Source organism: Sycon ciliatum, chromosome 13 (genome assembly GCF_964019385.1).
Source record: "Sycon ciliatum chromosome 13, ocSycCili1.1, whole genome shotgun sequence".
In the NCBI taxonomy this organism is placed as follows: domain Eukaryota; kingdom Metazoa; phylum Porifera; class Calcarea; order Leucosolenida; family Sycettidae; genus Sycon; species Sycon ciliatum.
The window spans coordinates 19,225,657-19,253,501 of record NC_088655.1 but is presented as its reverse complement, the minus strand read 5'-3'; the positions used below and the strand labels follow the sequence as shown (position 1 = coordinate 19,253,501).

General features: G+C 48.0%; 3 protein-coding genes across 3 annotated transcripts in view; all 3 read left to right on the top strand.

Annotated features, from left to right (window-relative positions):
* Positions 1 to 27,845, top strand: part of LOC135829629 (uncharacterized) — a 61,534-nt gene extending 33,689 nt beyond the window's left edge. The window contains exon 2 of the mRNA XM_065342028.1: positions 27,210 to 27,845. Coding sequence (XP_065198100.1) covers positions 27,210 to 27,227 — 18 coding nt within the window. The 3' untranslated portion in view covers positions 27,228 to 27,845. The remainder of the gene's footprint in view (positions 1 to 27,209) is intronic.
* Positions 22,428 to 24,395, top strand: LOC135829638 (GTPase IMAP family member 4-like). The gene has a single exon (XM_065342035.1). It carries the CDS (start codon positions 22,824 to 22,826, stop codon positions 23,736 to 23,738), a length of 915 nt encoding a protein of 304 aa, XP_065198107.1. The 5' UTR covers positions 22,428 to 22,823; the 3' UTR covers positions 23,739 to 24,395.
* On the top strand, positions 26,050 to 27,845 carry LOC135829630 (uncharacterized). The gene has a single exon (XM_065342030.1). The coding sequence runs from the start codon at positions 26,210 to 26,212 to the stop codon at positions 27,179 to 27,181; it is 972 nt and encodes a 323-aa protein (XP_065198102.1). The 5' UTR covers positions 26,050 to 26,209; the 3' UTR covers positions 27,182 to 27,845.

The following is a 27,845-nucleotide window of genomic DNA, read 5'->3' as shown; positions in this document are numbered from 1 at the left end:
TAGTTGCGAACGGCCTCTCGTGAACAACTCGGTCTTCCGGCAGCGGCGGGCAGACTTCTGAGGCAGCCTTAGCCTTGTAGCGGCGGCATGTAACACATCGCTGAGTAATGTTGCGTAGCGCCCGTCGACCACCGATAATCCAAAATTTCTGACGGATGAACGACAAGACTCCTTCTACACCTTGGTGCATCCTTTCAACATGCATTTTCTCCAACAGCAACTCGGTCAGATGATGTTTGCCTAACAGGACTGGGTGCTTGGCTCCATACGCCAACTCGCTGTGCTGAAGTCGTCCCCCGGCTCTGAGCACTCCATGCTCATCCAGAAACGATGCAAGCTGATACACCTTCGACCCAGGCTTCACTTGTTGACCTTGCTTGATCAGCTCAAGATCCTCAGCAAAACATGCGGCTTGAACGATGCGGTACAATACGTTGTCTGCTGCAAAATAGAGTTCAGCACGAGGCTCAGTGTGCTTCCACTGCAACATCCGAGTCACCATGCCCTGTGCCCTCGACCATTTACTGAATCGGAGCCACCATTCCTTATCAGATTCTCGACTACAGGTGGTGGCTGACACTCGTACTTCTACACTGGACTCATCTGTAGCTGCGGTTGAGGATGCGGTGGGCCAGTCATTGGGCTCCGTGATCCAGGTTGGTCCGCCCCTCCAGAACGGACTAGGGATCTGCTGTGCACTACTCCCACGCGACGGTAAATCTGCTGGGTTGTGAAGGCCCGGGCAATGGTTCCACACAATGCCGACCTTCTTCGATATCTCTTGGACTTGACTGACGCGGTTAGCCACAAATGTTTTCCATTTGTACGACGGATTACTGATCCAATGACGGGTAGTGAGACTGTCAGTCCAGCCATAGACTTGCGTGACGGTCACACGCAGCTCCTTCACCACAAACTCAGCGTAGCGAGCCGCTAGACATACTGCTTGTAACTCAAGGCGGGCTAACGTGGGTGGAGACACGGGTACCACTTTGGCCTTGGCAAATACCAAGTGCGACTGTTCATTGACGACTGCATACAAACAACATCCAAACGCTTTCTCACTGGCATCGGCGAAGGCATGAAGCGCAATCGGCGTGTCAAGATTGCAGCAAATCCAACGTGGTATGTCAATGCTCACCACTTCGGCCAACTCTCCCCACCATTGCGCGCATGCGGCTGCGATGCCATCAGGCAACTTATCATCCCAGTCGCCTCCGACTTTCCAGGCTTGCTGTAGCAGTATCTTTCCCGGCACAACTGCCGGTGCTGCTAGACCTAGCGGATCAAATACTGACGCAACACACTTGAGGAGGGATCGCCGGGTCCAAACAGACGTCCTATCGGACTCGCCTAGCGCTGCTATGCTGAGCAAGTCATCACTGGTTTTCCATTTCAGACCGAGAACTTTATCTCCGGCCTCTAGATCGCACGGGATTTCGTTGCCTCGCCACTTGCGTAACTCCATGCCAGCATCCGTAAGCACACGCACGCTGAACTCTTGCATCTCCTTAGCTTCCGAGGCATTTGAGACACTAGAGACCAAATCGTCAACGTAGAAACTCGTGAGCAAGAGATCAATACGATCTCCCTCCTTGGGTGCAGACAACGCCCGTAGCTCCTTCAAGTGATGCTGAATCACCGCAGTAAGCATGTATGGCGAGCAGTTTACGCCAAATGGCAGTTTCGTTAGCCTCCAGGTTAACAGTTCATCGCTGTCGCTTCGACCTGGCCACAAGAAACGCAGGTACGGACGGGACGGTCTTCGGGATTAACCGCGACCATGAAGAAAGCCTTGCGGATGTCCGCTTGCAGCGCGCTCTTATATTCACGGAACCGTAATAGCATACCTGCGAGACTCGGCAATAGCGACGGTCCAGGGTCAACCATGTCGTTCAACGACTTGCCATCTGGCGCCGTCGCCGAGGCATTGAACACCACTCTTAACTTCGTGGTTGCAGCGTGCTCGCGGAATACACCATGATGCGGTACATAGTACCCGGCATCGCTCTCACATGGCTCCAGCTCAATTGCTCCAAGCTCGCGGTACTCCCTGATCAGCACATCATCATAGAGCGCACGCTTCCCATTCCTCTCCAGCTTTTCAAGAAGCCGCGTTGCGATGACTCTAGCTTGAGCATAGTTATCCGTTGGGCGACGCTCATTTCGCCACAAGAGACCCACTTGGTACCCGCTGCCCTGGCGACATAGCGGGAAAGATGGCAGGTGCTGATGTTGTTCTGGAGGTTCATCCAACTGCCATAGTTTGTCGATGTGGGCTGTGACACATGACACGGTCACCGGCTGACTGTTACGACTTGGTGCAGACGCTGGACCAGATAATACATTACCTATCTCTGTGTTCCACACCGTCTCACCATTAACTTCCTTTTTGCTGTGCAGTACCGCGTTGATATAGTCTGCACCAATCAGCATATGTATTTCGTCTGATGTCCCTTGTTGAGGCTTGTCACTCAGCTCTACTCCCCAACTGTGCCACTGCGCAATGGTCTGCGGACTTGCGCACTTCAGGTCCAGCTCTAGCGTTGGTTTCACGAACGCGCGTACCCGAATGCTAGCGGAGCTACCCTGGATCGTGATGGCGTACTTATCCATGCGCTGTTGGGTTGGTTCCGCGCCGAACGGCTTCACCTCTACATTTTCAACCCCAACGTGTTCTGCATCGATTGCTGACACCAACGCTGCAGTCACGAATGACGCTTCAGCACCCGAGTCCAGGAACACGCGAACCTTCGCGTTTCGAGTTCTTCCCTCAACTCGTGCCACTCCGGTCATCAGCCGCACACTTGGCGAGTGTAGACAACACGATCCAACATTCTTCTCCGTTACTATCTCAGTCGGTTTCTCCCGGCTGTAACCTGCTCTATCCAACACATCATGTATTAGCAGGTGGTGTTTCCTCTGGCATTTCGTGCATCTCGCGCCTGACCGACATTCTCTGGCATATGGCCATACTTAAGGCAGTTCCAGCAGAGTCTCTCTCGCTGCAGAAAACCCTTTCTCCCTTCCTGTGGCAGCGACTTTAGCTGCTTCTCTGCATCTGCGACCGATATCGCCATGCACTGTGCCGACGCCGTGGGCCTTGGCACGGATCGTTCTACTGGCTTCCTGGCAGTATCACCCTGTCGTCCGTGCGCGACCTGGTAAGACGCGCCGTGCTCCTGTACCTGGCGCAGTGACATCCCGTAGCACTGCCGTTCGACCAGGTACGTCTTCATCTCAGGTCCGCATTGCTCCAAGATTACCTGCTTTGCCATTGCTTGCAGCACCGGGGACATTTTTCCTATATCGGCGCTATACTTGGTGTCCACCTCGCCATCTTCTGTCATAGCGAGTGTGGCCCACACCTCTACCTCTCGGCAAACACGGACAACGTATTGATGAAACGACTCATCTGACCGCTGCTTGCCTGTCAGCAATGTCTTCCACGCTTTATCCGGAGTCTTTCCGAGCGAGGCAAGCAACTCTCGTTTTGCTTCCTCGTAATTATTGCATCCAATACATATCCTCTCCGCTTTGCTACCCGCTAGCGCGATGCGCAGTCGCAGCAACCATTCGCTTTCTTCGAACTCGTTCTTGGAACAGATGTCCTCGAACAGGTCAAGATAACGCTCCAATGGCTGCGTTCCATCATATGAGGGGATTTTCATCAACGGTTGACGCCCACCGCTGTGACTGGGAGATTCCTCTGTACCTCCCATCGCGGCTTTACCCTCACCCTCATGCGCATTGGCGATGCGCTCGTTAATCTCCTTTAGTGTTTTGGCAAACTCGGTGCGGAGTGCCTCCTCTCGCCGTCTGGCACTGCGCTCCTCACGCTCCGCGTACTGTTGGAGCCTCTGCTCCACATGTACCTTCAACAACTCGCCTTCTAATCCTAATCGCTCTCCATTGTCGATAAAGCTGGCTTCCAAATTGTTCCATAGTTCCTCTGCCATGCTCGCTTCGTATCCTGGCGTGGTCGCCAAATGTTGTGAACCCTCTAAGATTCTCTAAATTGTCAGGATCGTACGACCACACAGCACGAGGACAACACTTTTCCTTTAGACAGTATATTTCACTTCATCGAATAATTAACAATGAACACTAATAACACCAGCTATTTATAGCATGCAAAACAGCGTACATGCAAAAACATACGCATATAAAACTGGACATAACAGCGTATACAGCAAAACACACACAGCGCATATAGCGTATGCCATGCAGCAACATCAGCGGTACGGCGGAGTCGAAAGACAACATTGCGACGAATACAATGACATAAGCGCGAAGGCCTTTCCCAATTGAGAACTGGTGGTTTGCAACATTCTCCCCACCCAAATGTTGTGAACCCTCTGGTTCTCTAAAGTATCAGGAACGAACGACCCCACACGGCACGAGGACAACTATTTATTCTCAACAGTATATTTCACTTCCATCGACTAATAACAATGAACAATGAATGGAACAACTGAACACTAAAACCACCAGGTAGTTATAGCGTGAAAATGACAGCGTATATGAGAAAAGCATACACATACAACATACAACTACAGCGCACACAGCAAACCGCACATAGCGCCTGTAGCGTATGCCACGTCGTAAACATCAGCGGTACGGCGGAGTCGGGATACAGCTGCATTGAAACGAACACAATGTCACAAGCGAGAAGGCCTTTCACTCTCGAGAACTTGTCGTTTCACAACATTCTCCCCACCAAAGGGCTTCTCACCGCCGTACAACAACTCACAAGTCAAACGATTTGGGGCATACTACGCGTCATCTTCTGCTGCGGTGGTGGGCATGGTAGAATATCACTAAAGCCCACCACTTCGGCCAACTCGATTTCGCGAAGCTTGCCGCTGTGGACTGTTGCACACGACACTGTCACCGATCCACTTCGACATGGGGTGGACGATGGACCAGACAACACACAACCGATAAGCTTGCAGATCTTGGCTGTCACACATGACACCGTTACTGGGCCACTGCCTCGTGGGGCAGACGCTGGACCGGATAACATACATCTAATCTCCATGTTCCACACAGTCTAGCCGCTCACTTTTTCCGTGCTAACTTCTACGCCTTGTGTTTCTAAGTCTTGCGCCTCTAACTCTTGCGCCTCTTGCGCCTCTACGTCTTGCGCCTCTTGCGCCTCTACGTCTTGCGCCTCCAACTCTTGCGCCTCTACGACTTGCGCCTCTACGCCTTGCGCCTCGACGTCTTGCGCCTCGACGTCTTGCGCCTCGACGTCTTGCGCCTCTACGTCGTTCGGCCGAGACTCCAGCTGCTTCTGAGCGTCTCCGACCGATGTCGCCATGCTCTGTACCGACGCAGTGGGCCTTGGATCTGATCCTCCCGCTGGCTTCAAGTACTCTTCTGACCGCTGCTTGTCTGTAAGCAAAGTCTTACGCGCCTTGTTCGGCGTCCTTCCGGGCGAGGCAAGCAAATCTCGCTTTGCTTCCTCATAATATGTACTGACGGCGATGCGCTCGGCCATCTTCTTGAGCTTTTCGTTAAACTCTGTGCGGAGCGCACATTCTTGCCGTCTAGCACCGCGCTCTTCAAACTCCTCGCTCTGTCGGAGCCTTTTCTCCAAGTATTCTCTCAACCTATCGCCTTCGAATCCATACCGAATTCCGTTGGCGATAAAGCTGGCTTCAATGATCCATAGGCATAGTTCCTGTGCCATGCTCGCTTCGTATCCTGGCGTGGTCGCCAAATGTTGTGAACCCTCTGGTTCTCTAAAGTATGAGGAACGAACGACCCCACACGGCACGAGGACAACTATTTATTCTCAACAGTATATTCACTTCCATCGACTAATAACAATGAACAATGAATGGAACAACTGAACACTAAAACCACCAGGTAGTTATAGCGTGAAAATGACAGCGTATATGAGAAAAGCATACACATACAACATACAACTACAGCGCACACAGCAAACCGCACATAGCGCCTGTAGCGTATGCCACGTCGTAAACATCAGCGGTACGGCGGAGTCGGGATACAGCTGCATTGAAATGAACACAATGTCACAAGCGAAAAGGCCTTTCACTCTCGAGAACTTGTCGTTTCACAACAGGCTTGTTGCAGAAAAATGTCTTTCATTGCAGTTACACTGAAATGGCACCAAATGCCTGAAAATGCTTGCAACTGGCTTCAATTTTTGAATTTTTTCCCGGGGAGGGTAATGTTTGTCCCCGATCGTAGCGTCTTCTTCGTTTGTTGCAGAATCAAAAAGACTTTCATTGTAGTTACCGTACACTGAAATGGCACCAAATACCTGGAAATGCTTGCAATTGGCTTCAATTTTTGAAATTTTCCGGGGGGAGGACCCCGCATCCCCTTCCATGGCCGCCCCACCTCCAAAGTCGGTGCGACGGGCCTGTTTTCAATGCATAACATGCAGGTGTACATTAGACGCATGGACAACATCTGACCGTGTCGCCAGCATACAATGTCATCACATGTTTACCCCACATGTGCACAGTAGAAGCACAATGAAAACAATGGAAAAGTACGATGTGGTTGCTGAAGCATCTTCACACTTCAAATTCAGACTTCAATGTGGGCGTCACGGGATGAGATACCTGCAAGATACAAGTGATGAAGGAAGAAAGCAGAAGGTCGTGAGGTAGGCTATGAGTAGCCCTTTCCCAAAGATGCCATAGTTTTTGCAACTTTTGCTTTTCGCAACCGTGCCAAAACAAGTGCTAGTTGCTGAAATCGCATCCATATTTTCAGAAAAAGCTCAAAAGTTGCCAATATCGCAACTAAAATTGGAGAGTTCTTGTGCAAAACCTACAAAACAGGGAGCAGAAATAGCAATGCTGCGACAGCAAACTCGTACACCCCTTCCTGCTGTGAACCACCTTTACACATTGCCAGTAGCCTATTGCATGTATCCTACATGTACATGTACATCATTACACTGCACGGAAAAGGGAATGCACATAAATATCATAACTACCGTTGATCTACTGTTTCTCAGAAATGAGCCTGAAGGCAGGCGAGAAATGAGCGAGCACGAGTATGTATTTGTCCAACAATGCAACATGTAGTCGGTGACTTGACCTTTTGACCCCATGCCATGGGCCAATTGCGCCAAGGTTGCGGAGAAGTTGTGAAATAGTTCCGGAAAATGAAGGAAGTTGCGAAAGTTGCGATTTCTTCCTAAACAACGAAAAGTTCCGAAAAAAGTGGCCAGCATCTTTGGGAAAGGGCTAGCTATGAGACACCACAAACGGGTCACCTACATGTATGTTCAGGGCTAGTGCACTCACACGCAGAATTGTCATAATCGAGCATTTCTCAAACTGAGAAGTGCAATGAAATCCACTTGCATGCACAGGAGCAATTTTGCAATATTATGATGCGCAATTCGACACGATCTGCGATGCTGCATGCGATGTGCCCTGCTGTCATGATAGTGACAGTCACCACGGTATGTTTTGTCAACGTCCCCCGTGCACTCTTCTGTCAAGTCCAAAGTGCTCACATACTTGGCAATGTCTTTGCAGTGATTAACTTTTATCCTAGTTATGTCACGGGTAACTTTAATGAAGTACCCGCAGGCCGTGTCGATCCGCACATCGTCCACTCTCTCATGTACTTGGCCTGCTATGTCTGTGTATCCATTTCATGTGCGATCCACAAAATCGACTAGACAGTGGGTGCAATACGCTCTCTATCTGAAGACGTTCTTCTGGCGACATCTCGCCATGTACTTGGCCTGCTTTGTCTGTGTATCCATTTTCATGTGCGATCAACAAAATCTCAATGCACTACAGAGAGTAGACAGTGGGTGCAATACGCTCTCTATCTGAAGACGTAAACCATTAAATTTTTTGGAAAAGTTATACGTACACCTGAAACGTAATGAGGTACAGGAATAGAGAGAGTGACTACAATACGCTCTCGACCTGATATAGTGATAACGTGTTAGAAGGTAAGAGGTCTACAGTCCCACCGTACCCTTCCGACACGACTGTAGACCAATAAATTTTTTTGAGAAATTATACGTACACCTTAATAAACGTAATGAAGTACAGGACACGGCTGTTCAGCTGCGGCCATCTATCAAAATGGCGTCGAATTCACTGGAAAATCGCAAATTTGCACATTGCACGTTCGATTTATGAACTTGGTGTGTTTTCAGGTGGATCCTTTTCGAATCAAGTAGAATCAACTAGGTAACCCTATGTAAATTGGGTTTGTTAGACCTGACCAAACGCGAAGATCAAAGCAACAAAATAAAAATTGTAACAGAAGGAGGACGAAGAAGAGCAGGACTTAGTCACTATGGAGTAAGCTAGCCGAAAGAGAAGGATTATAGTGGATGCCGTTTCCCTCCATGCCTTAGCTACGGCCACGGAGTGGCCTGGACATGAGCAGCGTTCTTGATAGGCGTTCGAGCCGTTTCATGGGCGCAGGAACGCTTCACTCTAATAAGAGTGGGAGTTGGATGCTCTCCGAGCCTTGCTCAACGAGCAAGCCAAGGCCACATGGAGTCGGGTTACAGCTGGCACGGCGTGCATCTCTAAAAGGTGCAGATTAGGCGTAACATGGCATTTGTTTCTCTTCACGATCTCGTCTTGAACGAGCTCATGAAATGTTCGATGTTGCTCAGTGCTAAGCCATCATCATTATTAAAACCTGCAGAAGACAATGGAAGTGAAGAAACAGTGCAAGCCTGAATTTCTAGTCCGTGGTTTTGTCCCAGGAATATCTATTGGAGCTCGGAATACAGCAACCAGTGTAAAACTGATCCAACAGGGCTTCTTACAGTTGGTATTACTGTAGTATTATTCCGCGGCAACGACATAAGAGCACCGCACAGTATTAACAGTATGGATGAGCTACCTTGTAGTGATATGATGGGAGTGAGCAGGAGATTCAGCAACAAACTGTCACCTGAAATTGTCAGTCTGATCATGCAATGCTGCCTGCGACTCCTGCTGGATTTAGTTGCCGGCAAAACCTCCAAAATGCTGCTGGTGGCACACTGCTAATGGCCTTACAGAGCTAAGCCCTAGTAGCTGGGCCAGCCTTAAATGCGTGGGGCTTTCTGCTAGGCTGCTTCTGCGTCGGCTACTAGTATGCATTAATTGCTGCAGCTTGGCATGTAGTGTGACCAATGCTGTGTACTGCCCATTGCTGTTGCCGTTGGATGCGGCTGGCGTTGTGCTTATCGAGCTGGCCGATCTCTGCCAGCATTGATGCAGCGTAGATCCAGGGATGGATCCCCAGGTCAAGATGCAAAACTGGCACACCGGTATGGCTGATCTCGACCAGCAGAATTTGGGACCGGATAACAACGCTACTACACATCGTTGCGAGCGACGTCTGGGAACCAGCAGCAACGAAAGCGCTATGATCATCCTTGAGTGTCCGCAAGGTGTGTGACTTTTTGCCCTCATCTGACACGTCAGCAGGCGATGAATCCATCATCCTCTTTGGACAGTGGCAGTGTGTAAGCATTGCTGCACTCCACTTAATCCCGACAGTCCATAGCTATTGTTATCTCCGTGCATGGTTGTTTCCACGAAGAGTCTGACCCAGGACATAACACTGTCCTCAGCTGAACTTTAAATCTAGTGTCTTTTTCCATTACCGGTATTGAGTGGTAGTCATACACCACTGACGTATGTGCTCATTTTCCTGTTCTTATTGCAGTGCAAATTTTTCAGTGCCGCACATCCGTATTCATGTTGTGTTTGCGTCTGGGTGGGTGCGTGTGCGCGCGCACGTATGCGATCGTGTGTGTGTTGTGTGTAGCCATGACTATGACTATAGTATGAGTGTGCTTTTGCTGTGACTTATGCCTGTGCAGTCTGACTGGAGTTACACCCAGTTTGTCTGCCTGGTAAATATGTTCTCTTCCAATTGTGACATCTGCCTTCGGAAGTTGTGCCGTTACGCTGTGAATATATAATTGATGGCATGTACATTGTTGTAGACACGTAACGTTTGTCAGTTGTGGCTTGACACAGGAGTATGCTGCATGCATTCTACTGTGCTATGCCGCTACCACCAAATCACGGTGCGAGCGTCTTCCAGGACTCGGCTGCTGCGTACTCGTGCTGTGCATACCTTTGATCGCGTGGTAGTTTCTAGTCATGATGTATAATGTTTGTACTCAATTCAACACAAGGCACAGCTATCACTGCTTAGTAGTGCGACTATCATGTAACACAATTGTGCACAATTATCATGATCGCAGCAGCATGATGTTGTTCAAGTAAGTCCTCCGAAATATCAACTCCCATGCCCTTGAGGCCATTTTTCATGCTCAGATGCAAAGTACGTAGTACTGCAAGGCTAATCAGCGAATTTCTGGCCACCGATCCAGCATACAGATGCCAGGACATGCAGAAGACCATCCATCGAGCCCTAAAAATCACACAAAGTGCAAGAACATCTCCACCAGCTTCCAAAAAAATGTACCAGCTTCCGCTCACGAATTTATGTTTGTCGGATGGCCGAAGCCTTGGGCCAACCAGGAAAACTTCCTGAAAGCACGGGAAAACTCCAGCAACGCTTCTCTGGGAGCAGGAAATACGGCTGCACAATAACATACAACAATAGTTACGACGAACAAAAATGGCCCAATTCTCTTCGACGATCGGGACCAAAACGACGCTCGTCGTCGAGCGAGGTATCAAACGATTCGTCTTTCCTTTCTCTTCTGGAAAATCGCGAGTTACTGGTCAACAGGCTCGGAGGAAGCCGAAGATATCATCGTTTGCTACGATAAGTTTAGGAAAAATGCGTATCGCGAGCAGAATTTTCAAATGACTCATGCTCAAAGCCGACGCCATCTTAGATGTCCGCTGACGTGATCATATGAACAGCCGTGAGGAATAGAGAGAGTGACTACAATACGCTCTCGACCTGATAACGTGAGTACAAGCCACTCTCCACCTAATAACGTGTTAGTAGAAGGTAACTGGCAACATATCAATGGGTTGCCTTACCGTGGTCTAGAGGAGACGTCTTCGCAGCAATATTTTCCGTCCTGCGCATTCAGTCGCTGACGCGACAGCGTTTACTGGGCCGTTCCAGTTGCGGAAGACATTCGATTCATCGGGCCAATTCAGCAACAGGGCCGTGGACACACAGGGGGCAGAGGAGAGACATTGTTAGGGGACAAGAAATATGCAGTGGCAAGTGGCGAGTGCCGCATGGATGTCAAGTTGTCATGCACAATTCAGCTATTACTTACCGTCCAGCTAGTCCTGCCTTTGCTCGCTCGTCCTGGTTCCTCCTCGTTCGTCTTCCTGCACGTCTGCACTTCTCCTTCCCCACCGTTGGCTTTGCGATACGGGGGTGCCGGTGTCATATAGTAGAATGACCCCCGTAGTGGAATCCCCCCCCCCCCCCCCGGTCATTGTACTATATAGTAGATTGCCCCCGGGGTCACTCTACTATATAGTACAACGACCCCCCTCGGCCGGCGAAGCGAACTACCAGCGAAGGTAGTACCTATTCTCATGGCGACACTTCGACACAAGCTCACTCCTTTTGTTGAGAGAGAGGTGCTTGGGTGCTTGCGCGATTGCCAATTTCTCTGCCAGGCACAGGTTGCACCTTTTGCTTTTGTTGCTCTACCACTCGGTATTGAGCACTCTCTTGGACAGCCTGGAACCTCTCTATTTTAATATCAATGCACCTATCACACACACAATAATCCAAAAGGAGCAAGGAGCACACAGAAAACGCAAAGGAACACTGAACTTGCAAACTTTCTTCCAACTCCAAAACAAAAACAATCCAACACAAGGTGGGATGTTCATGTCTCCTAAAGAGGAAAAGTGCGCGACCTATGTACAAATGTTGTGGACTTTTCACCACATATTCCCACAATCAAGAGTACATAACCCCGGACTCTTGCCACAATCCATAATGTCCACGTGGAATCTGTGGTGTAAACTCTATCCCTTTCTACCTGCACGTGCGAAACGACAAGTCTGGTGGACTCTGAAGTAGAATGACAGGGGGCAATCTACCAAGAGTCAATGTTCATACATGTCACGTGCCTGTTGTCAGGTTGTTGCTAGCATTTGGCCAATCAGAGCAGCACCGTACCAGGGCATTATCAGACGATAATGCCCGGGTACGGCGTACCCATGCCCATTAGGAATGACCCCAGGCGTACTACGTACGCTGGTGCACTGCCAAATATGCACCAAGCCATGCCTTTTGGGCAGTGACCTGGTACATAATTGGCAGTACTCCAGCGCACATAGAACACATGGGACCATTCCTAAGGACACCACATGCACTCGCACACACCACACAAAACGAAACTACTAACGTGCACCGTCCAAAACATTTATATTTTACTAGCAATAGAGAGGTTTTGCATTCCGAATTTCGGAATGATTTTCGACTGTGCTTTTCCGAAAAAAGCGCGTGCCGAAAAACGGCATTTTCAGTGTTTTGCATTCCGAAAATCTGATTCGACTTCGTTTCCAAGGGTTGCCATGCAAAACAAAATGGAGAGCGTCGAAGGGGTTGAGCAGGATCAAATCTATGTGCAGGTCAAACTGAATTTGGGTGCGGTTCGAAGACGAGGACGGACTGATGGTGGACCAAGTGATCCAACAGCTGAAGACGAGGTTGGCGAACTACTGTCTTGTACTGTCAGTAGGCTCCATGGCAAAGAAAGATAGATTGTGATGGAGTGTGAGAAGATTAGTCAACATGGCGAGATCAGCAAAAACCAGCAAAAATCAAAACTACATACGTGGACATTTTTCAAATAATCGAGAGCAGCAGAAAGCAAAAATACAAACATGAAAAATACACTTTTTTGTATTCAAAATATGCACTCCCAAACATGAAAGAGCCGAAAATCCATTTTCGGAAAACCATGCACTTTCGCCACCACACTTCCGAAAGTTCGACTACTTTTTCGACTGCTGCCGCCACATTCCGAAAATAATTCCGAAATTCGGAATGCAAAACCTCTCTAGTGTCGACATAGGAGAAGTAATTTATAACAACGTGACAATAGCACACAGCATGTCATTACCATGCATTACTAAATTCAAGTCAATTGAGACGAACAAGTCAACAGGTGAACATGCATCACAAAGTTACCTATCTGGAAGAGATCAGATTGTATCTCGAACTCCTACCGTAAAATATACAGTTACATCTACATTGTACTTCAAATGTACCTAGCTACATGATTGTCCAGTGTACACATGGACCTCAAGTAAACTGAAAGCAATGCGAACAAAATCTCAGATGTATGTGAAAAAGTATCATTGTTCCGAATAAGAACACTTACAATGTACTCTCAAAACTAGTCTAATTACTAGTGCCCCTTGGTCAAGGATGTTTGCGGCCAACGTTAACGCCAAAGCAGCAGCGAATCAGCTAACTTTCGTACCGCCCAATAGGCAACACTAACACCAAAATGCAAAGACATATTCCTGGAACTGCAAGTAAATCTGACACAAAACGTTCTATCATTCCACGGAGAAAGCTCCTTCCGATCTTGTTCGACCCTTCATTCATATGACAGCTGATTGGAACCTTCCTCCTCCCTTGACCATGTTTACCTTATTTGTCTACAACTAGGCACGTGGCATGTATGAACTATAATAAACACATGGTACGGAGGGCATTATGGCTGATTGTATGCCCTAGTGCGTAGCCCTCGGTCGTGCACCGTAGCCCGCGGGCCTGCGGCCCTTGGGCTACGGTGCACGACCTCGGGCTACGCACTAGGGCATAAATCAGCCATAATGCCCTCCGTACCATGTGTTATTTTATACCATGGTACGGTACGGAGGGCCTGTTTTCAGCCAATCAGCGCTCGTCTAGCCATGGTTATATTGGCCAGTATAAATCCCGCGCGGGATTTATATATATAGAATATAAATCCCGGTGCACGGTACGTACGCTAGGGCACTGCCACCGTACATGTTCACTGCCTGAAAGGCAGTGAACTTGTACGGCGGCAGTACTCCAGCGCACGGACCATACATAAACAGACACAACGGACACCACATGCGCGTGTACACTCCACACAGAACGGCACACTGACGAGGAACAGTACACAATGGAAAAGAAGAATGACCTGGAATTCGTCTACAGAGTATTCTATTATACTGAATCTGAAGATAAAGAACGTCGAATAACCACGAAGTATCCCGAATGGGTCAGCAATGTACATTGTACTTCGAAGAGTTGAAGATCATCAACGGACTGTCTCCTTCGTAAATAAGTTTATAATACCAGTTTACATGTACTTCAACCCGATTGGAAAAGGCTACAATAGATTGGATTGAAATGTGATACAAAACAGTGTATGCAAATGCATCTACTTGCAAGCAAAACTGATTATGAGATGCCGCATGTGAAAATCAGCACTGTACCATAATTATAGTAACACTTACTCCCAAAGAGTCCAAGCTGTAATCTAACTAGTGACGGTAGTTTGATTCAACGACAAACTCCAGCACCGCAGCAATTCAGTCGACTTCCGCACCGCTCACGACTCAAGACAAGATCATGAAGATGCTACAATATGCACTGGAACTGAAAGGAAATCTTATGCCAAACATCCACGGAGGAATCTCCTTCTGATCTTGCTCGACCATTCTTTCAATTGACAACTGATAACCATCAGAAGATGTTCATGTACTGCATGATGTAGGAGATCTCCAAATAGGTTCGTTGTTCTGGAAATGCGTAGGGGTACCTGGCATAAGTAGGATATGACCCTCGTAGTCGGGTTATACCGTACCCTCATATAAATCCCTCCTGCTATCGCAGTCGGGATTTATATTCAGCCGGTATAACCCTCTGACTCGGGTTATATCCTCTACATATACTTTATGGACTCTTGAATCTACTATATAGTAGAACGACCCCCCGGTCATTGTACTATATAGTAGATTGACCCCGGGGTCACTCTACTATATAGTACAATGCCCGGGGGGTCCATCTGCTGGGGGGTCATTCTACTATAGTACACCGGAAGGAATTCCCACCATGTATCCATGTACATGAAGTTCCACCATGTCTCCATATGCCATGTACATGTCCACGGCCACGTCAGCAGTTTGTATAGTACCGGAAGGAGTTCCCACGATGTCTCCAAAGGCCTAGAGCGGACGTCTTTGCAGCAATTCTTTTCACCCTGCACATTCACTCCGCCGACACGACAGCGTTTGCGGGGCCGTTCCAGGTGCAAAAGGTCCACGTCAGCAGTTCTCAACTATTTCGCGTACGGGATAGTCGCCGCGACAGCGTTTAAGGGGTCGTTCCAGGTGCAAAAGGCATCCATCAATGGCACTTTGCAGTACGGGGTACGGAAAGGGGCCTCCTCGTTCGACTTCATCGACTTCTAATTCTGCAGTTCTCCTTCCCGTCAGGGGTACCGAAAGGGGCCTCCTCGCAGTCGTCCTTGCCGTCAGGTCCACGTCATGCAATTCTCAACTATTTCGCGTACGGGATAGTCGTCTTTGTCGTACGCGACATCGGCGTTTACCGAGTGGCATTGGCACAAAGCAGACCGTTGACGGGGTCACGTGTCAAAAAAGTATCAACAAAAACCCAATAATATTTTTGTTATAAACTACGCAGTAATACATGTCAAACAAGTAACGTAGTTACGTGATGTCTGCGGCCTTCATCCTATTCATAGCTATTTTACTTACTTACTTTTTTTTCTTTTTTTTACCAGGCGTGGGCCATCCCCTGATCATAGGTGCCAAAATAAAATAAAAAACAAAAACAAAGGCCAAAAAAAAAATACATGTACACTATACATGTACACGTTATGTACAGTATACATGTACACTATACATATACACTACAAAAGGAATAGAATACGAAGCTTGGGTTGGCTGTGACTCCGAGTTTCACGCCTATGGCGATCATCAGACAGCAATGATTACAAAAACGAATGTTCTTGATGGTGCCAGTGGAATCAGAGAATTTAAGCGCAAATAAGGTCAAGCGGTGATTCTATGCATGTACTTGCAAGATCAGCGCCAGACATCAGGTGTAATCCTGGTTTATGTAACTGGAGGTGTGAAGTTAGATAGGTAGAATTTGTTCTCATGTCTGCACTTGGCCACTAGCTCCGATCGCTTGTTGATGTTCACCCTTCTGTCAGCATGCAAGATCTCCAGCTTCTCACGCAGACAGAGAGGGCAGCGCTTGGTGGCATTGGAGTATGCTGGTGTTTGGGCGACAACTGACCAACTAATGCTGTACCCGGCATTCTTGCGCTTCATGTCCCAGATGAGCTTCGACAACTCGGTACTCTTCTCCATTCGCTCATGCCTCATTGACGTCATGTGTCCGTCGTATCGCTTCTTGAACGTCATTTCCGTTAAGCCAAGGTACTCATTTCTATCGTCTTTTCCGGTTTCTGTCGCGCTGGCCTTGTATACGATTGACTGGATCTGGCAGTTTCCATGCATGGGGCAGTTAACTTTATCCCTGCAGTTGCATCTTTTCTCTGTTCTCTGTTGATCATCTTTCTGCTTCTTCCGCAAGACCGAATTGTTGTGAGCCTTTAGTACACCAGACATGTTCTGCATGCAGCTGTAACTTACTTTTACTGTGTTACTGTTGAATATTTTGTTTAGGCGTGAGCGAGGTGGGAAATGCTTCTCGACGAGGTGCAAGAATCTTTGCGCGACATTCGTGGCTACTGTTTTGCTGAACGGAGGATTGTACCAGATGATCTTTCGTCTGCGGTTTTTCTTCTTTTTCTCTTCATCTTTTTCTCTCTCCTCCATGTACACGATCTGCTCGGCGTAACCGCTGGCCTTGAGCGCACTGTTGTACAGAGGTGCCGCCTCCTGGAAGATGTCTCTGTTGGACGAAATATCTGTCAATCGTCTGCTGATAGACTTGGGTATTTGTTGGATGATGGTTGGCGGGTGGTTGGATAGTGTGTGGACGTACATCGGCGTGTCATTTGGTTTTCGGTAGGGGCGGTAGGTCCCGTCGGCTAGATTAAGTGTTACGTCGAGGTAGTTTACGACCTTCATGCCGGCATCGATGGTAATTTTCAGCCCAAGATCTTTAAAGATACGGCATATCTCCTTTCTTGCTCTGTCTGCTGCACTGCCTGTCGCATCTCTCAAGACCGCCAGCCCGTCGTCGCGGTAGAGTCCGATGTTATCACTGTCGAACTTATCAGCTAGCTTTGACAGTGCGTAAGTTCCCACTAGCTCGCATGTCTCTGCTCCGTCAAAACAACCCATTGTGACGTCAAATAGGCCTCTTCCGTCCTTTTTCATCCATGCTGCATCACTACTAAACAGGAGCGACTTTCGCGCATGCATGATGATATCTCGATCTTGCTGGCTGACGTCGGAATGCTGTGCTGCGAATACAATGGATTCTTCCAGCAGGTCTTGGGAGATTGTTGGGTAATATTCCACTATGTCGAAGCAGACAAACGTGCATGCCGCTTTATTGTCTATTTCTCGGAACCAGTTGACGAGTGCAGACTGTCTGCGTGAGAAGCTGGAGATCTTGCATGCTGACAGAAGGGTGAACATCAACAAGCGATCGGAGCTAGTGGCCAAGTGCAGACATGAGAACAAATTCTACCTATCTAACTTCACACCTCCAGTTACATAAACCAGGATTACACCTGATGTCTGGCGCTGATCTTGCAAGTACATGCATAGAATCACCGCTTGACCTTATTTGCGCTTAAATTCTCTGATTCCACTGGCACCTTTAATACCACACTATATCAAGAACATTCATTGAGTTTTTGTAATCATTGCTGTCTGATGATCGCCATAGGCGTGAAACTCGGAGTCACAGCCAACCCAAGCTTCGTATTCTATTCCTTTTGTATGAAGCTCTGCACCCCGGTGCATTGAGCACTCTTTCGAGGACCACACCCAACTTTCCGTGTGTACATGTGTAGTGTACATGTACATTATACATGTACACTATACATGTATAATGTACATTGTACATGTATAATGTACATTGTACATGTATAATGTACATTGTACATGTATAATGTACATGTACACTACACATGTACATGTACATTATACATGTACACTATACATGTACATGTATAGTGTACATTGTACATGTATAATGTACATGTACACTATACATGTATAGTGTACATGCTACTGTAGTACTGATGGAGATCATCATGAACAATGGACTGACTAATAATAATTATTATTCACTTGTCCTGTCTTTCTAAATAACATGTTATTGCACATGTTCTTGGTTTAGTTTTTGGCCTTTTCTCGTGCTATGGGGTTACTTGTTGTTTTTGGAGAGTTCATCATTATGACATTGTTTCTTCTAAAGAAATAAAGACAAAACTGTAGTACTGATTAGCCCTTGGCCCGATTTTGCGGGCAGGAAAATCGGCAGATTTCGATAGTTGTCTGGTATGCATAATGCATGTTTTGTATGTGAATAAAGAAATAGCGAAAGTTGGAAGGCTTACACTGTAGGTGCGGAAAGTTCCAATGAGTTCTGACTCCATGTTGTCTAGGCACATAGCTCCTGGACATCTCTGTGGCACCTTCGTGCGGCATCCCTTCCCCTCATTGAACGAGCCAATGCCTAGCTTACAGCTCCATGTAAGCGGAGATTGCAAACCAGGAGTTTATCACGACCCAACACAACTGCATGTAGGCACAGCGGTGAAATACGTTAAGGGCCTTCCAAAAATATCGCAATAGGACTTGCTAGTATTCCAAGTGATGAAAAAGATTCGAATTTTCTCTCCGAGTAGGCAATAATGAATTCAATGGATTGCGTATGTTCGTGATTGTGTTGAAATTACTCTAAATAGTCATATTCCAGCTGAGAATACAATCTTGCTCATCAGTCCCTAGCTGGGGAAAGGGAGAGCATACCCAATAAACAGTGATGGTAGTCGACCGATATGTTACATAATGAGCAATAAAACAGGGCTAGGTTATTCGAAATAGAACAGTTATATTATGTCAAGGGATACAGAGAAATAAGGGTGTTTGTCGCTACTTGAAGTTCGAGAACAAGAAGTACCGTAGCGACAAACCAGCCTTGATTGCTCTTGCTGTTCTGTATTACACTAGATCTGCAGATCTGGGTGCATCATATGGAATGTCCAGGGATATACATTGTACTTGATCATGAAACAAAGTGTTGGGTTGCACCCCTGCTATCGCACTCCATAGCTCCCTGTGTACTAGAACTCTGCTGCAGACTTTATTCACATTATGGAGCAGCCCTTCTTGCGGCGTCGGCGTCGATTGCGTTCCGCCTCTGCAGCCCTTCGTCGCAGCTCCTCATTGGCACGCCGCATTTCATCGGCCTTTCTTTCCTGCTCCTGCCGAAGTCTCTCCTGCTCCGCCTCTCTGGCCTTTAGCTCCTGTTGGAGGCGTGTCCGCTCTGCTTCCTGGCGCTTCTGTTCCTCCTGCTGAGCAGTTTGTGCGCCCAGGTGTTTGTTAACCCTTGCCACAACACTGGAGTAACTTGGAGTCGCATAGCACTGCATGTAATGCAGTATCACGTGGTCGAGAAGAGTCTTGCGAGAGCGTCGGCGCATCTGCATGCTGCGTTCGTCACCATCGTCCGGGTTGCTGATCATGAGAAAGGTACCGATCTGGGCGAGATTCGGATGCAGCTTGATCATCTCCTGGCGATACTCGGCAGTCTTGGCAGCCACCACAGCTTCGTCCAGTTCTTTGGCTGGTGTTGCTGTGCGAACGATAGTCGAGAACTTGGCCACGTCGGGCTGAAAGATCACGTTCATCATCGCATCCATGGTGGTTTTGTCCTCCTGGGTATATCGACCACGTGTGACAAAGAGAATCTGATTGATTCCCTCTGTGCACGTCTGAGCCACCTTAGCCAGTGCGTTCAAGACATCTTTCTCCGACAGGGAGGTGTCCCCGTAGCCGATGGTGTCCACAATCTTGATGGCATGGTCTTTGCCAGCGTACGACACTAGGACGGTGTACGTCGGCAAACCACTTGTTTCACTCGCAGGGTTGCTGGATTCGGGGAAGAGGCCGCCGTCGTAGTCTCCCGCCAGTACGTTTGCCACGGCAGACTTTCCGTTGCCTGTTTTTCCCATCACGACGATTGTCCGGTCTGGTTTGCGACCAGCGGGACAAGGTCGATAGTCACTTGTACAGGCCATACTGTTTAAATACTCAGTCTACACTACAGACCACGTCGTTCAGTGACAGTCGCTAATGGCACACTAGGTTACTGTAGATATACAGTGAAATTCCCCTCTCTGATAGCGTCTTGATTTCACTCACCCACAATGGCTACGCTTAGCTGGAAGTATTATAGAAATTCTGCTGGAACGTTCACGGCTCGTTAGTGCACTGGAACCAGAGAAACGTATGCAAGAGTTCGTCTGGAGAAGATATCTTTGCACTGAGGTAGCACACTATCTTCTCTGGCTTATTATATTGCCAGTCGAGGCACGCGCGACTCATGCAATCAATCAAACGTAGTAAGTAAGTAGTTCATGCATGCCTCTGCTCGCCAGTGTCATGTGTTTCGTCTTCATACAATCATCATGCCATGCGATTTGCGACAAACTAGCAAGTGACAACACACAGTCACACTGAGCAGCCGTAATGGGGACGTGAATCATTTTTGGGGGAATTCCCGCAAGTGTGATCCAGTGACAGGCTGCACACTGTGCACAGATGAAAAAATGCTGTTTTGTCAAGTGAGTAGGTAACTTTTCATGCATGCGCATATGCGCTCATTGCGTTGCTCCACAGTCATTGATTTCTTTATCACTGTGTTAGCATGGTTAGAACCTCACCTGCGCTGCGGCGGCGTTGTGGCATTGTGCCTAGTAATTAGTTGTGGGTCATCAAACCAACCACATGCATAATCATTGTAGGTCTCCATGATTGTGCATTGTACACCAATGACAGCATGCATTGAGGGGAGAAATAACCGGATCTGAAAAGGAGGCATGAGTCACGAGCGATGCCACAGTGCAGTACGGTGCAGTGCAGTCATGCGTGCCTGGTGTGAGTGAGTGGCATTGCACTGAGTGCTCCAAACCATTACTTTTTGATACACGTAGCAGTGCCGAAGCGGACTACATGTCATGTGCAAGCACACATTCTCATGACTTGTCTTTGTAGTCGTAGTGACTAGTAGTGGTAGCAGGCTCGAAAGAGAACAACAGGATTACCGTGATTACAGCCTACAGGAACTGTTAGTGCTACTCTGATCCTGTCAATGCGTTCTTGTGGCAAGGAGCAAAGCTGGGGACAGTGCGACGCACACAAGGACACACGTACATCAACGTACGTAACGTAGTTGTCAACTGATGTCTTCACTTCAGCTCACGGTCACAGTCATTGCCTAAATCGTTGATTAGGTGTTCACGCACATAATACATTGTACACTGTAGGTGTTTTCCCCTGAAAAGACTTTATTTAAGTGCCACACACGTTTAGTTTTGGGGCGCACGTTTCGCACGCGAGCTCGTCTTCGGAATGATCACACACATACATGTACATGTACATAATACAGTCAACTTCGCTTATAACGACACTCGGCGGGGCATCAAAAAGGTGTCCTTATTCGCGAAGTGTCGTTATACCCGAAGTCTCATTATTATGTATTCCAGTGGGATGGGACTTTGCTCTGGGCATGGAAATTCTGTCGTTATTAGCGAATTGTCGTTATATCCGCAGTCGTTATTAGCGAAGTGGACTGTATATCATTATTGATGATGACACGGCACAATACTAGTGTCTGTAAAAAAAGAGAAGAAACACATGAGAACGAGTTATGCAGCAACTATCCACGACTGTAACGAGATGATAAAAGGTCAGAAAGTGCGATAATAGGGCACAAAACTGACAGGCTACTAGTACTGAGACATTCAGCGACCCGAGACCTAGCTCTAACACATCTCCAGTACGCAAACCAACAGCCTTCCAACTTGGAAGGTTCATGGTTACGTAGGACCGAAGAGGGGAAGGTGAGCGCAGCGAAAATGTGCACAAGCTAAGTCCCGCGGCAACAAAGAATGAGTCGTCACTTGTACTCTGGGTAGCACATTTCGCACGCGACTCGTGAGCGCGATTCTTGGAAGTGATCAAGTTTCGAAACTGGACAAGGTTCCAGGCCCGTGACTCAGAGCTAGAGTTGGGGACTTCATGGCTTCTCCCTTGGATTGGAATGTTTATGCATCTCGAAATACAATTTCGCTATCATACTAGTTCGATTACTATTAATTTAAGCATGCATTATTCATCGTGGAGCTAGAAAGTATATTGATATTGGGGTATGACAATGCTACAAAGCATAATGTCATGTAAGTGTATCATGTGCAATCTATCCCGGTCAATGGCCCAAAGGTGCTGTTAGTTCCCCTAAATGATTCGCTCTGGTCAGAACAGTTTCGTTTCTCGTTGATCTACCTGACCTTGCCTTACACCTGCCCATTGCTGAAGAGATGATACTTGATAGCGAATTGATGTACATGTACTTGTATATGCACACTGTATGTGCGGCTCAACACATTACGTCATTGGCGAAAGCCTCATATCTAGACTGGCATAAATACGTTACCTCGAGCCCTCTCTCGCACCATGCCAAGGTCACTTCTTCCAGGTTTGGAAAAAAAGTTCTTGCCTCCTCGACAATCCATTTTGTGTGTGCTTAGTGCCAGCAGAAGGTAACCGGTATATTTCTGGAGTTACCCTGTATGTTCAGCTCAACCAAGACTATTGTATAGAGGAATAGTGGGTTTCAATTGACAACTGCTCTATTCAGCTGCAATTCACTGCCTTCATTGCGTCTACAGCCTCAGCATGGCTAGTGCAAGTGATTACCGACGCTGTCCCGCTGGTCGCAAACCAGATCGGACAATCGTCGTGATGGGAAAAACAGGCAACGGAAAGTCTGCCGTGGCAAACGTACTGGCGGGAAAGTATAGCGGCGGCCTCTTTCCGGAATCCAGCAGCCCCGCGAGCCAAACACGTGGTTTGCCGACGCACACCGTCCTAGTGTCGTACGCTGGCAAAGACCATGCCATTAAGATTGTGGACACCATCGGCTACGGGGACACATCTCTTTCCGAAAAGGATGTCCTACACGCACTGGCTAAGGTGGCTCAGACGTGCACCGGGGGAATCAATCAGATTCTCTTTGTCACACGTGGTCGATTCACTCAGGAGGACAAAACCACCATGGATGCGATGATGAACATAATCTTTCAGCCCGACGTGGCCAACTTCTCGACTATCGTTCGCACAGCAACACCGGCCAAAGAACTGGACGAAGCTGTGGTAGCTGCTAAGACTGCCGAGTATCGCCAGGAGATGATCAGGCTGCACCCGAATCTCGCCCAGATCGGTACCTTTCTCATGATCAGCAACCCGGACGATGGTGACGAACGCAGCATGCAGATGCGCCGACGCTCTCGCAAGACTCTTCTCGACCACGTGATACTGCATTACATGCAGTGCTATGCGACTCGAAGTTACACCAGTGCTGTGGCAAGGGTCAACAAACACCTGGACGCACAAACTGCCCAGCAGGAGAAGCAGAAGCGCCAGGAAGCGGAGCGGAAACGCCTCCAAGCGGAGCTAAAGGCCAGAGAAGCGGAGCAGGCGAGACTTCGTCGGGAGCAGCAAAGACAAGTCCGGGAGATGAGGCGTGCCAATGCGGAGCTCCAACAAAAGGCAGCAGAGTCGCAGGGTGATGACGACTGCATCATCTTGTGATCTCTTCATGCTCCACAGTGCAAAGTGCAACAAGGTAGCACGGTGGTGGACTGTACGTTGTGTTCCAATTCGTTGTGGCGGTATTGTTTTCGTCTCGTCGTGCCAGAAACATGGCCTATAGGCAATAGGCTATACATGTACATGTACATGTACTTGAGAAAACACCAATAGCTTACTTGTATGCATTGTATTATTTCAGTTAGAGCCCTTGAGCACTGTTGCAAGTCAAGGGCAACTCTGCTTGGGGACAGTTGTACATGTACATGTAGTACACACTATTATTGATTTGGTGCAAGGCTCCTACTTTACTTTCGCCTAAGACTGTGGCACTGTACACATATTTGAGTGTGATACTTGATAATTGTGTATATTGTACTCCCATTGCTTCCTGTTAACGCAAACTGGCAGTCATTTTCACCTGAAGCGAAAATAGTGAGCACCATTGTAGTACCAGATATTACCATGTGCATGTAAGTCCAGGCGCCTCAGAGTCCAATTTTTATTAGACTTCTCTTGTGTTTGCATCGTGAAAACTTTTTCCTCATTTTCCACTTTTCTACTTTATTTTGTCTTCCCATTATTTAAGATGCTAGTTTGTTTTGTTGTTCGGTTCTGCTGCATTGCCGCTCTTCTTGTCAAATAAACTGTGCGCAGTTACATGTACATGTATTTGAAGGGGCATGCGTGGGCAGATGTTGAGAAGATACAAGTCATGTAGAAGAGAAAACAAAGATAGGCCCCCAAATCCAAGCCAGTCCATGTCATGATCTTCTGAATGGAGTGCACACTTGACTAGCATGCTGGCTCTGAGCACCATTCGGGTTTCCTGTGAGCAACTTTGGGAAGAGAGAACAGCTCAATCGCGTAGACGGGTAGAATGCAAGGATGCGCACGCAGAACATGTGCAGCACTGGACTTCGGAAGCAGTGCGGGTGTATCAGAAGTCTCCCCCCCCCCCCCCCCTGCCCCTGCCAGTCCTTTTTGTGCGTAACGGTGGTGCAAGGTCAGTAAGTGGCACATCTACGTTGTAGACATAGAGCAAGAAATCATGAAACGTCGATCTATGCACGTAACACTATTTTCAAGACCATCATTAGGTTCTTGTTCCGGTTCTACAGGCCATGTGGCTAAATGCTTGCGAAAATGCTCAATACCGCGAGGATAGGGCGTATGGTGTTACATGTGCAAGTACAGGGCGCTCCATTGTGCGTCTGTCTGTCCATTTGTCGCCCCGCTGGATTCTTGCTGTGTAAGCGGCCGACTTGATTCCCTGGCGAGTGCAGATGAAGTCCTGCTTCTATGATGAGTTAGGGCTAAGGTAATCCTCAAACAACTGCGAATGTGCAATGTTCACGTTGGCTGCGTGACGCACTCTACATCTACTAAAACATGGAAAACATAGAGGAAAGTGGGGGAAGTCGGTTAGTGCACCTGCGCTCAAGCCCCAACCAACACCGTGCCCAGAATCTGCCTGCCAATGACATTGTCAGCTCTTTTTCACCGCTCTCAGGCAGGCGCTAGGCGCATGGTAGGGGCAAATCAAAAACTTGACATGCGCCACTCCAGTGACATCTCAATGACAGGGAAGTCCCTGGCATCAGTCCCGATGACTCATGGTGAGCGCAAAGCTGCACAGTACACCATGGAACCAACACAGCACGACTATGTCTATCAGTAGATCTACTAGTACCGGTACTTGTACTAGTGAGTAGTGTTAGTAAATACCCGGGCCACGGTACATGGTATGATTGCATCGCGTACTTTGCCTTTTCCGACTTTTGGGGTGCCCTTTGCTTCACTCAGTAAACCGAACGTGCTGGTATCTCGTTTGGTGGTTGATGGTGCAGTACACAAATGCACGCCACACAGTATTTTTAGTCAAGCTCAACAAAATGTGACAACCCAAAATTAATAACGTACATGTCTACATGTCTAGCATGTGAATGAGTACTAGTACTGTAGTAGCACTAGGTCTACCGTTCGGGATGACGAATGACGAATAGGGAGATGTCCGTTCATCTAACCATCTGTTGCTTGAATATCGCTGGACCAGGACAGCCAAAGAGATACATCTACTCGTACGGTAGTTAAGATCACCTTTAGGTTTTGATGGGACTTTCCCCACGGAAATTCTCCTGAAACTGATAGTTGTGCCAGCAGCACTACGATCATGTGCTAGTTGTTAGGCAGTGTGGTCTGACGACATCGAAACACCTAGTGACCTATTACTCATCCTTTGCCACCCTCCAACTAAGCCGGTCCAAACATAGTATGACCAGTGTATAAAAGCACACAATTTCAACGGCTACTTCAGAACAAATTTCAGAGCAATTTACAGCTGCCTAGAGTGACTAACTTGTGAACTATAGGCTCTCAGTCGAGTAAGTCTTCAGTGAAACCAATCATTGCTTTAGCGTACGTCAGACACCCGGGTACTAGTATTCAGTTGACTCGGTTGACGCAAGGTTGTGATGGACAACTTCGACGACTACAGACCGTGTCCGGATGGAAAGAAGATTGATCGCACGATTGTCCTAATGGGTCGGACAGGCAAGGGCAAGTCCACTCTGGCAAATGTCATTGCCGGTCGATACAAGGGTGACTTGTTCCCAGAGTCAAGTTCTCCGACCAGTAAGACCGAGGGCTTGCCGACTAAGACAGTCCTCGTGCCGTACGCTGGTCGCGACTACGCAGTGAAGATCATCGACACCATCGGATTCTGCGACAACCGCTTCACCGAGGAGCAGGTGCTACTGGAGCTTGCGCATTTGGCACACACGTGCAGTGGTGGGATCAACCAGATCATCTTCGTCACCAATGGCCGATTCACCCAGGAAGAGCGACAGGCCTCCGATTCCGTCATTGACGTGATCTTTCAGCCGCAAGTGGCACCTTTCTGTACCCTGGTTCGCACGAGAACGCCGGGTGGGGAGCTGCGAGAAGACGTAATCTCGGCCAAGACGAAGGCCTACAAGAAGGAGTCGATCGCTCTGCACTCCAGCCTGGGGCGCATCAACACTTTCCTCATGGTCAGCAACCCAGACGACGGCGATGACCACAGTTACGAAGTACGCAGGAGAACTCGAAAGCGTATGATCGAGCATATCATTTTACATTATCAGGCTGTCTACGTTCCACCTCTGTTTGCCGAAGTCAAGGGCAGGATCAATGGCCATATTCAGCAGAAAACCGCGACTGAGCGCAAACTCCAGCAGCTGGAGGAGGACCTGGAGGCGGCGCGCATCAGCAAGGAGGATTACGAGAGGGAGAACGCTAAGGAGCTGGCAGAGCTCGCGCGCATCAATCGCGAGCTTGCTGGAAAAGTCAAGAAAGAAATGCCGTGGTGGAAAAAAGCCGTGAAGGCGCTGGGAGTAGTAGCTAGCACAGTTTTATTGGGCCCAGCAGGAGGCGCAGCAGTCGGCGCCGCGCTTTCGTCTTGGTAGCTTGTGTAGCTGGTCTCCTCAGGCTCAGGTTCTCACCGCGGTTTGAATTATAATTCTAGCTGGAAAACACCTGTCAATCATCTCATTGATGATGGTGAAGATTGTGAAATTTGTGGTCTTCCCTGGCCCTAATATGTATCCTGCCTCCTAGAGAGTTATTGAGAGAAACGAATGACTAGTAATGTACATAATAATAGATCTCACATGATTCGACCAAGAACCATTCCTTCAGGTACATGTACATGTACATGTACACAATGTACCTTCGCCGCCGCTTTGTGCAGTTTATTTGCTCTGTAGATCCACTCCTGTTTGGAATCCGTAGAAGCATTTTTGATTGCCCCTCGTAATGTAAGTAGTAATGTGACAGGAGATAACAGCGTGTTCATAACGTTAGCAGGTAGTGTTAGTATGGCACGCTGATACGAACAGTAGACTACGCAGTTGAACTTCAGGACAAAATGGCGTTTCTCTCACCTGCTCTTACATGAGATCTAGATTTAGTTTTCTGTCCAACTGATCACAAGATTAAAATTATTTTATAGGAAAGAAAAAAAGGATAAATCCTTGGCTCTCCATCCGAGTCCATTATTATAATAGTATTATCACATTTGTTTCGTTTCACATGTACATGTACATATACATCGTACAGGTGCTACTGGTA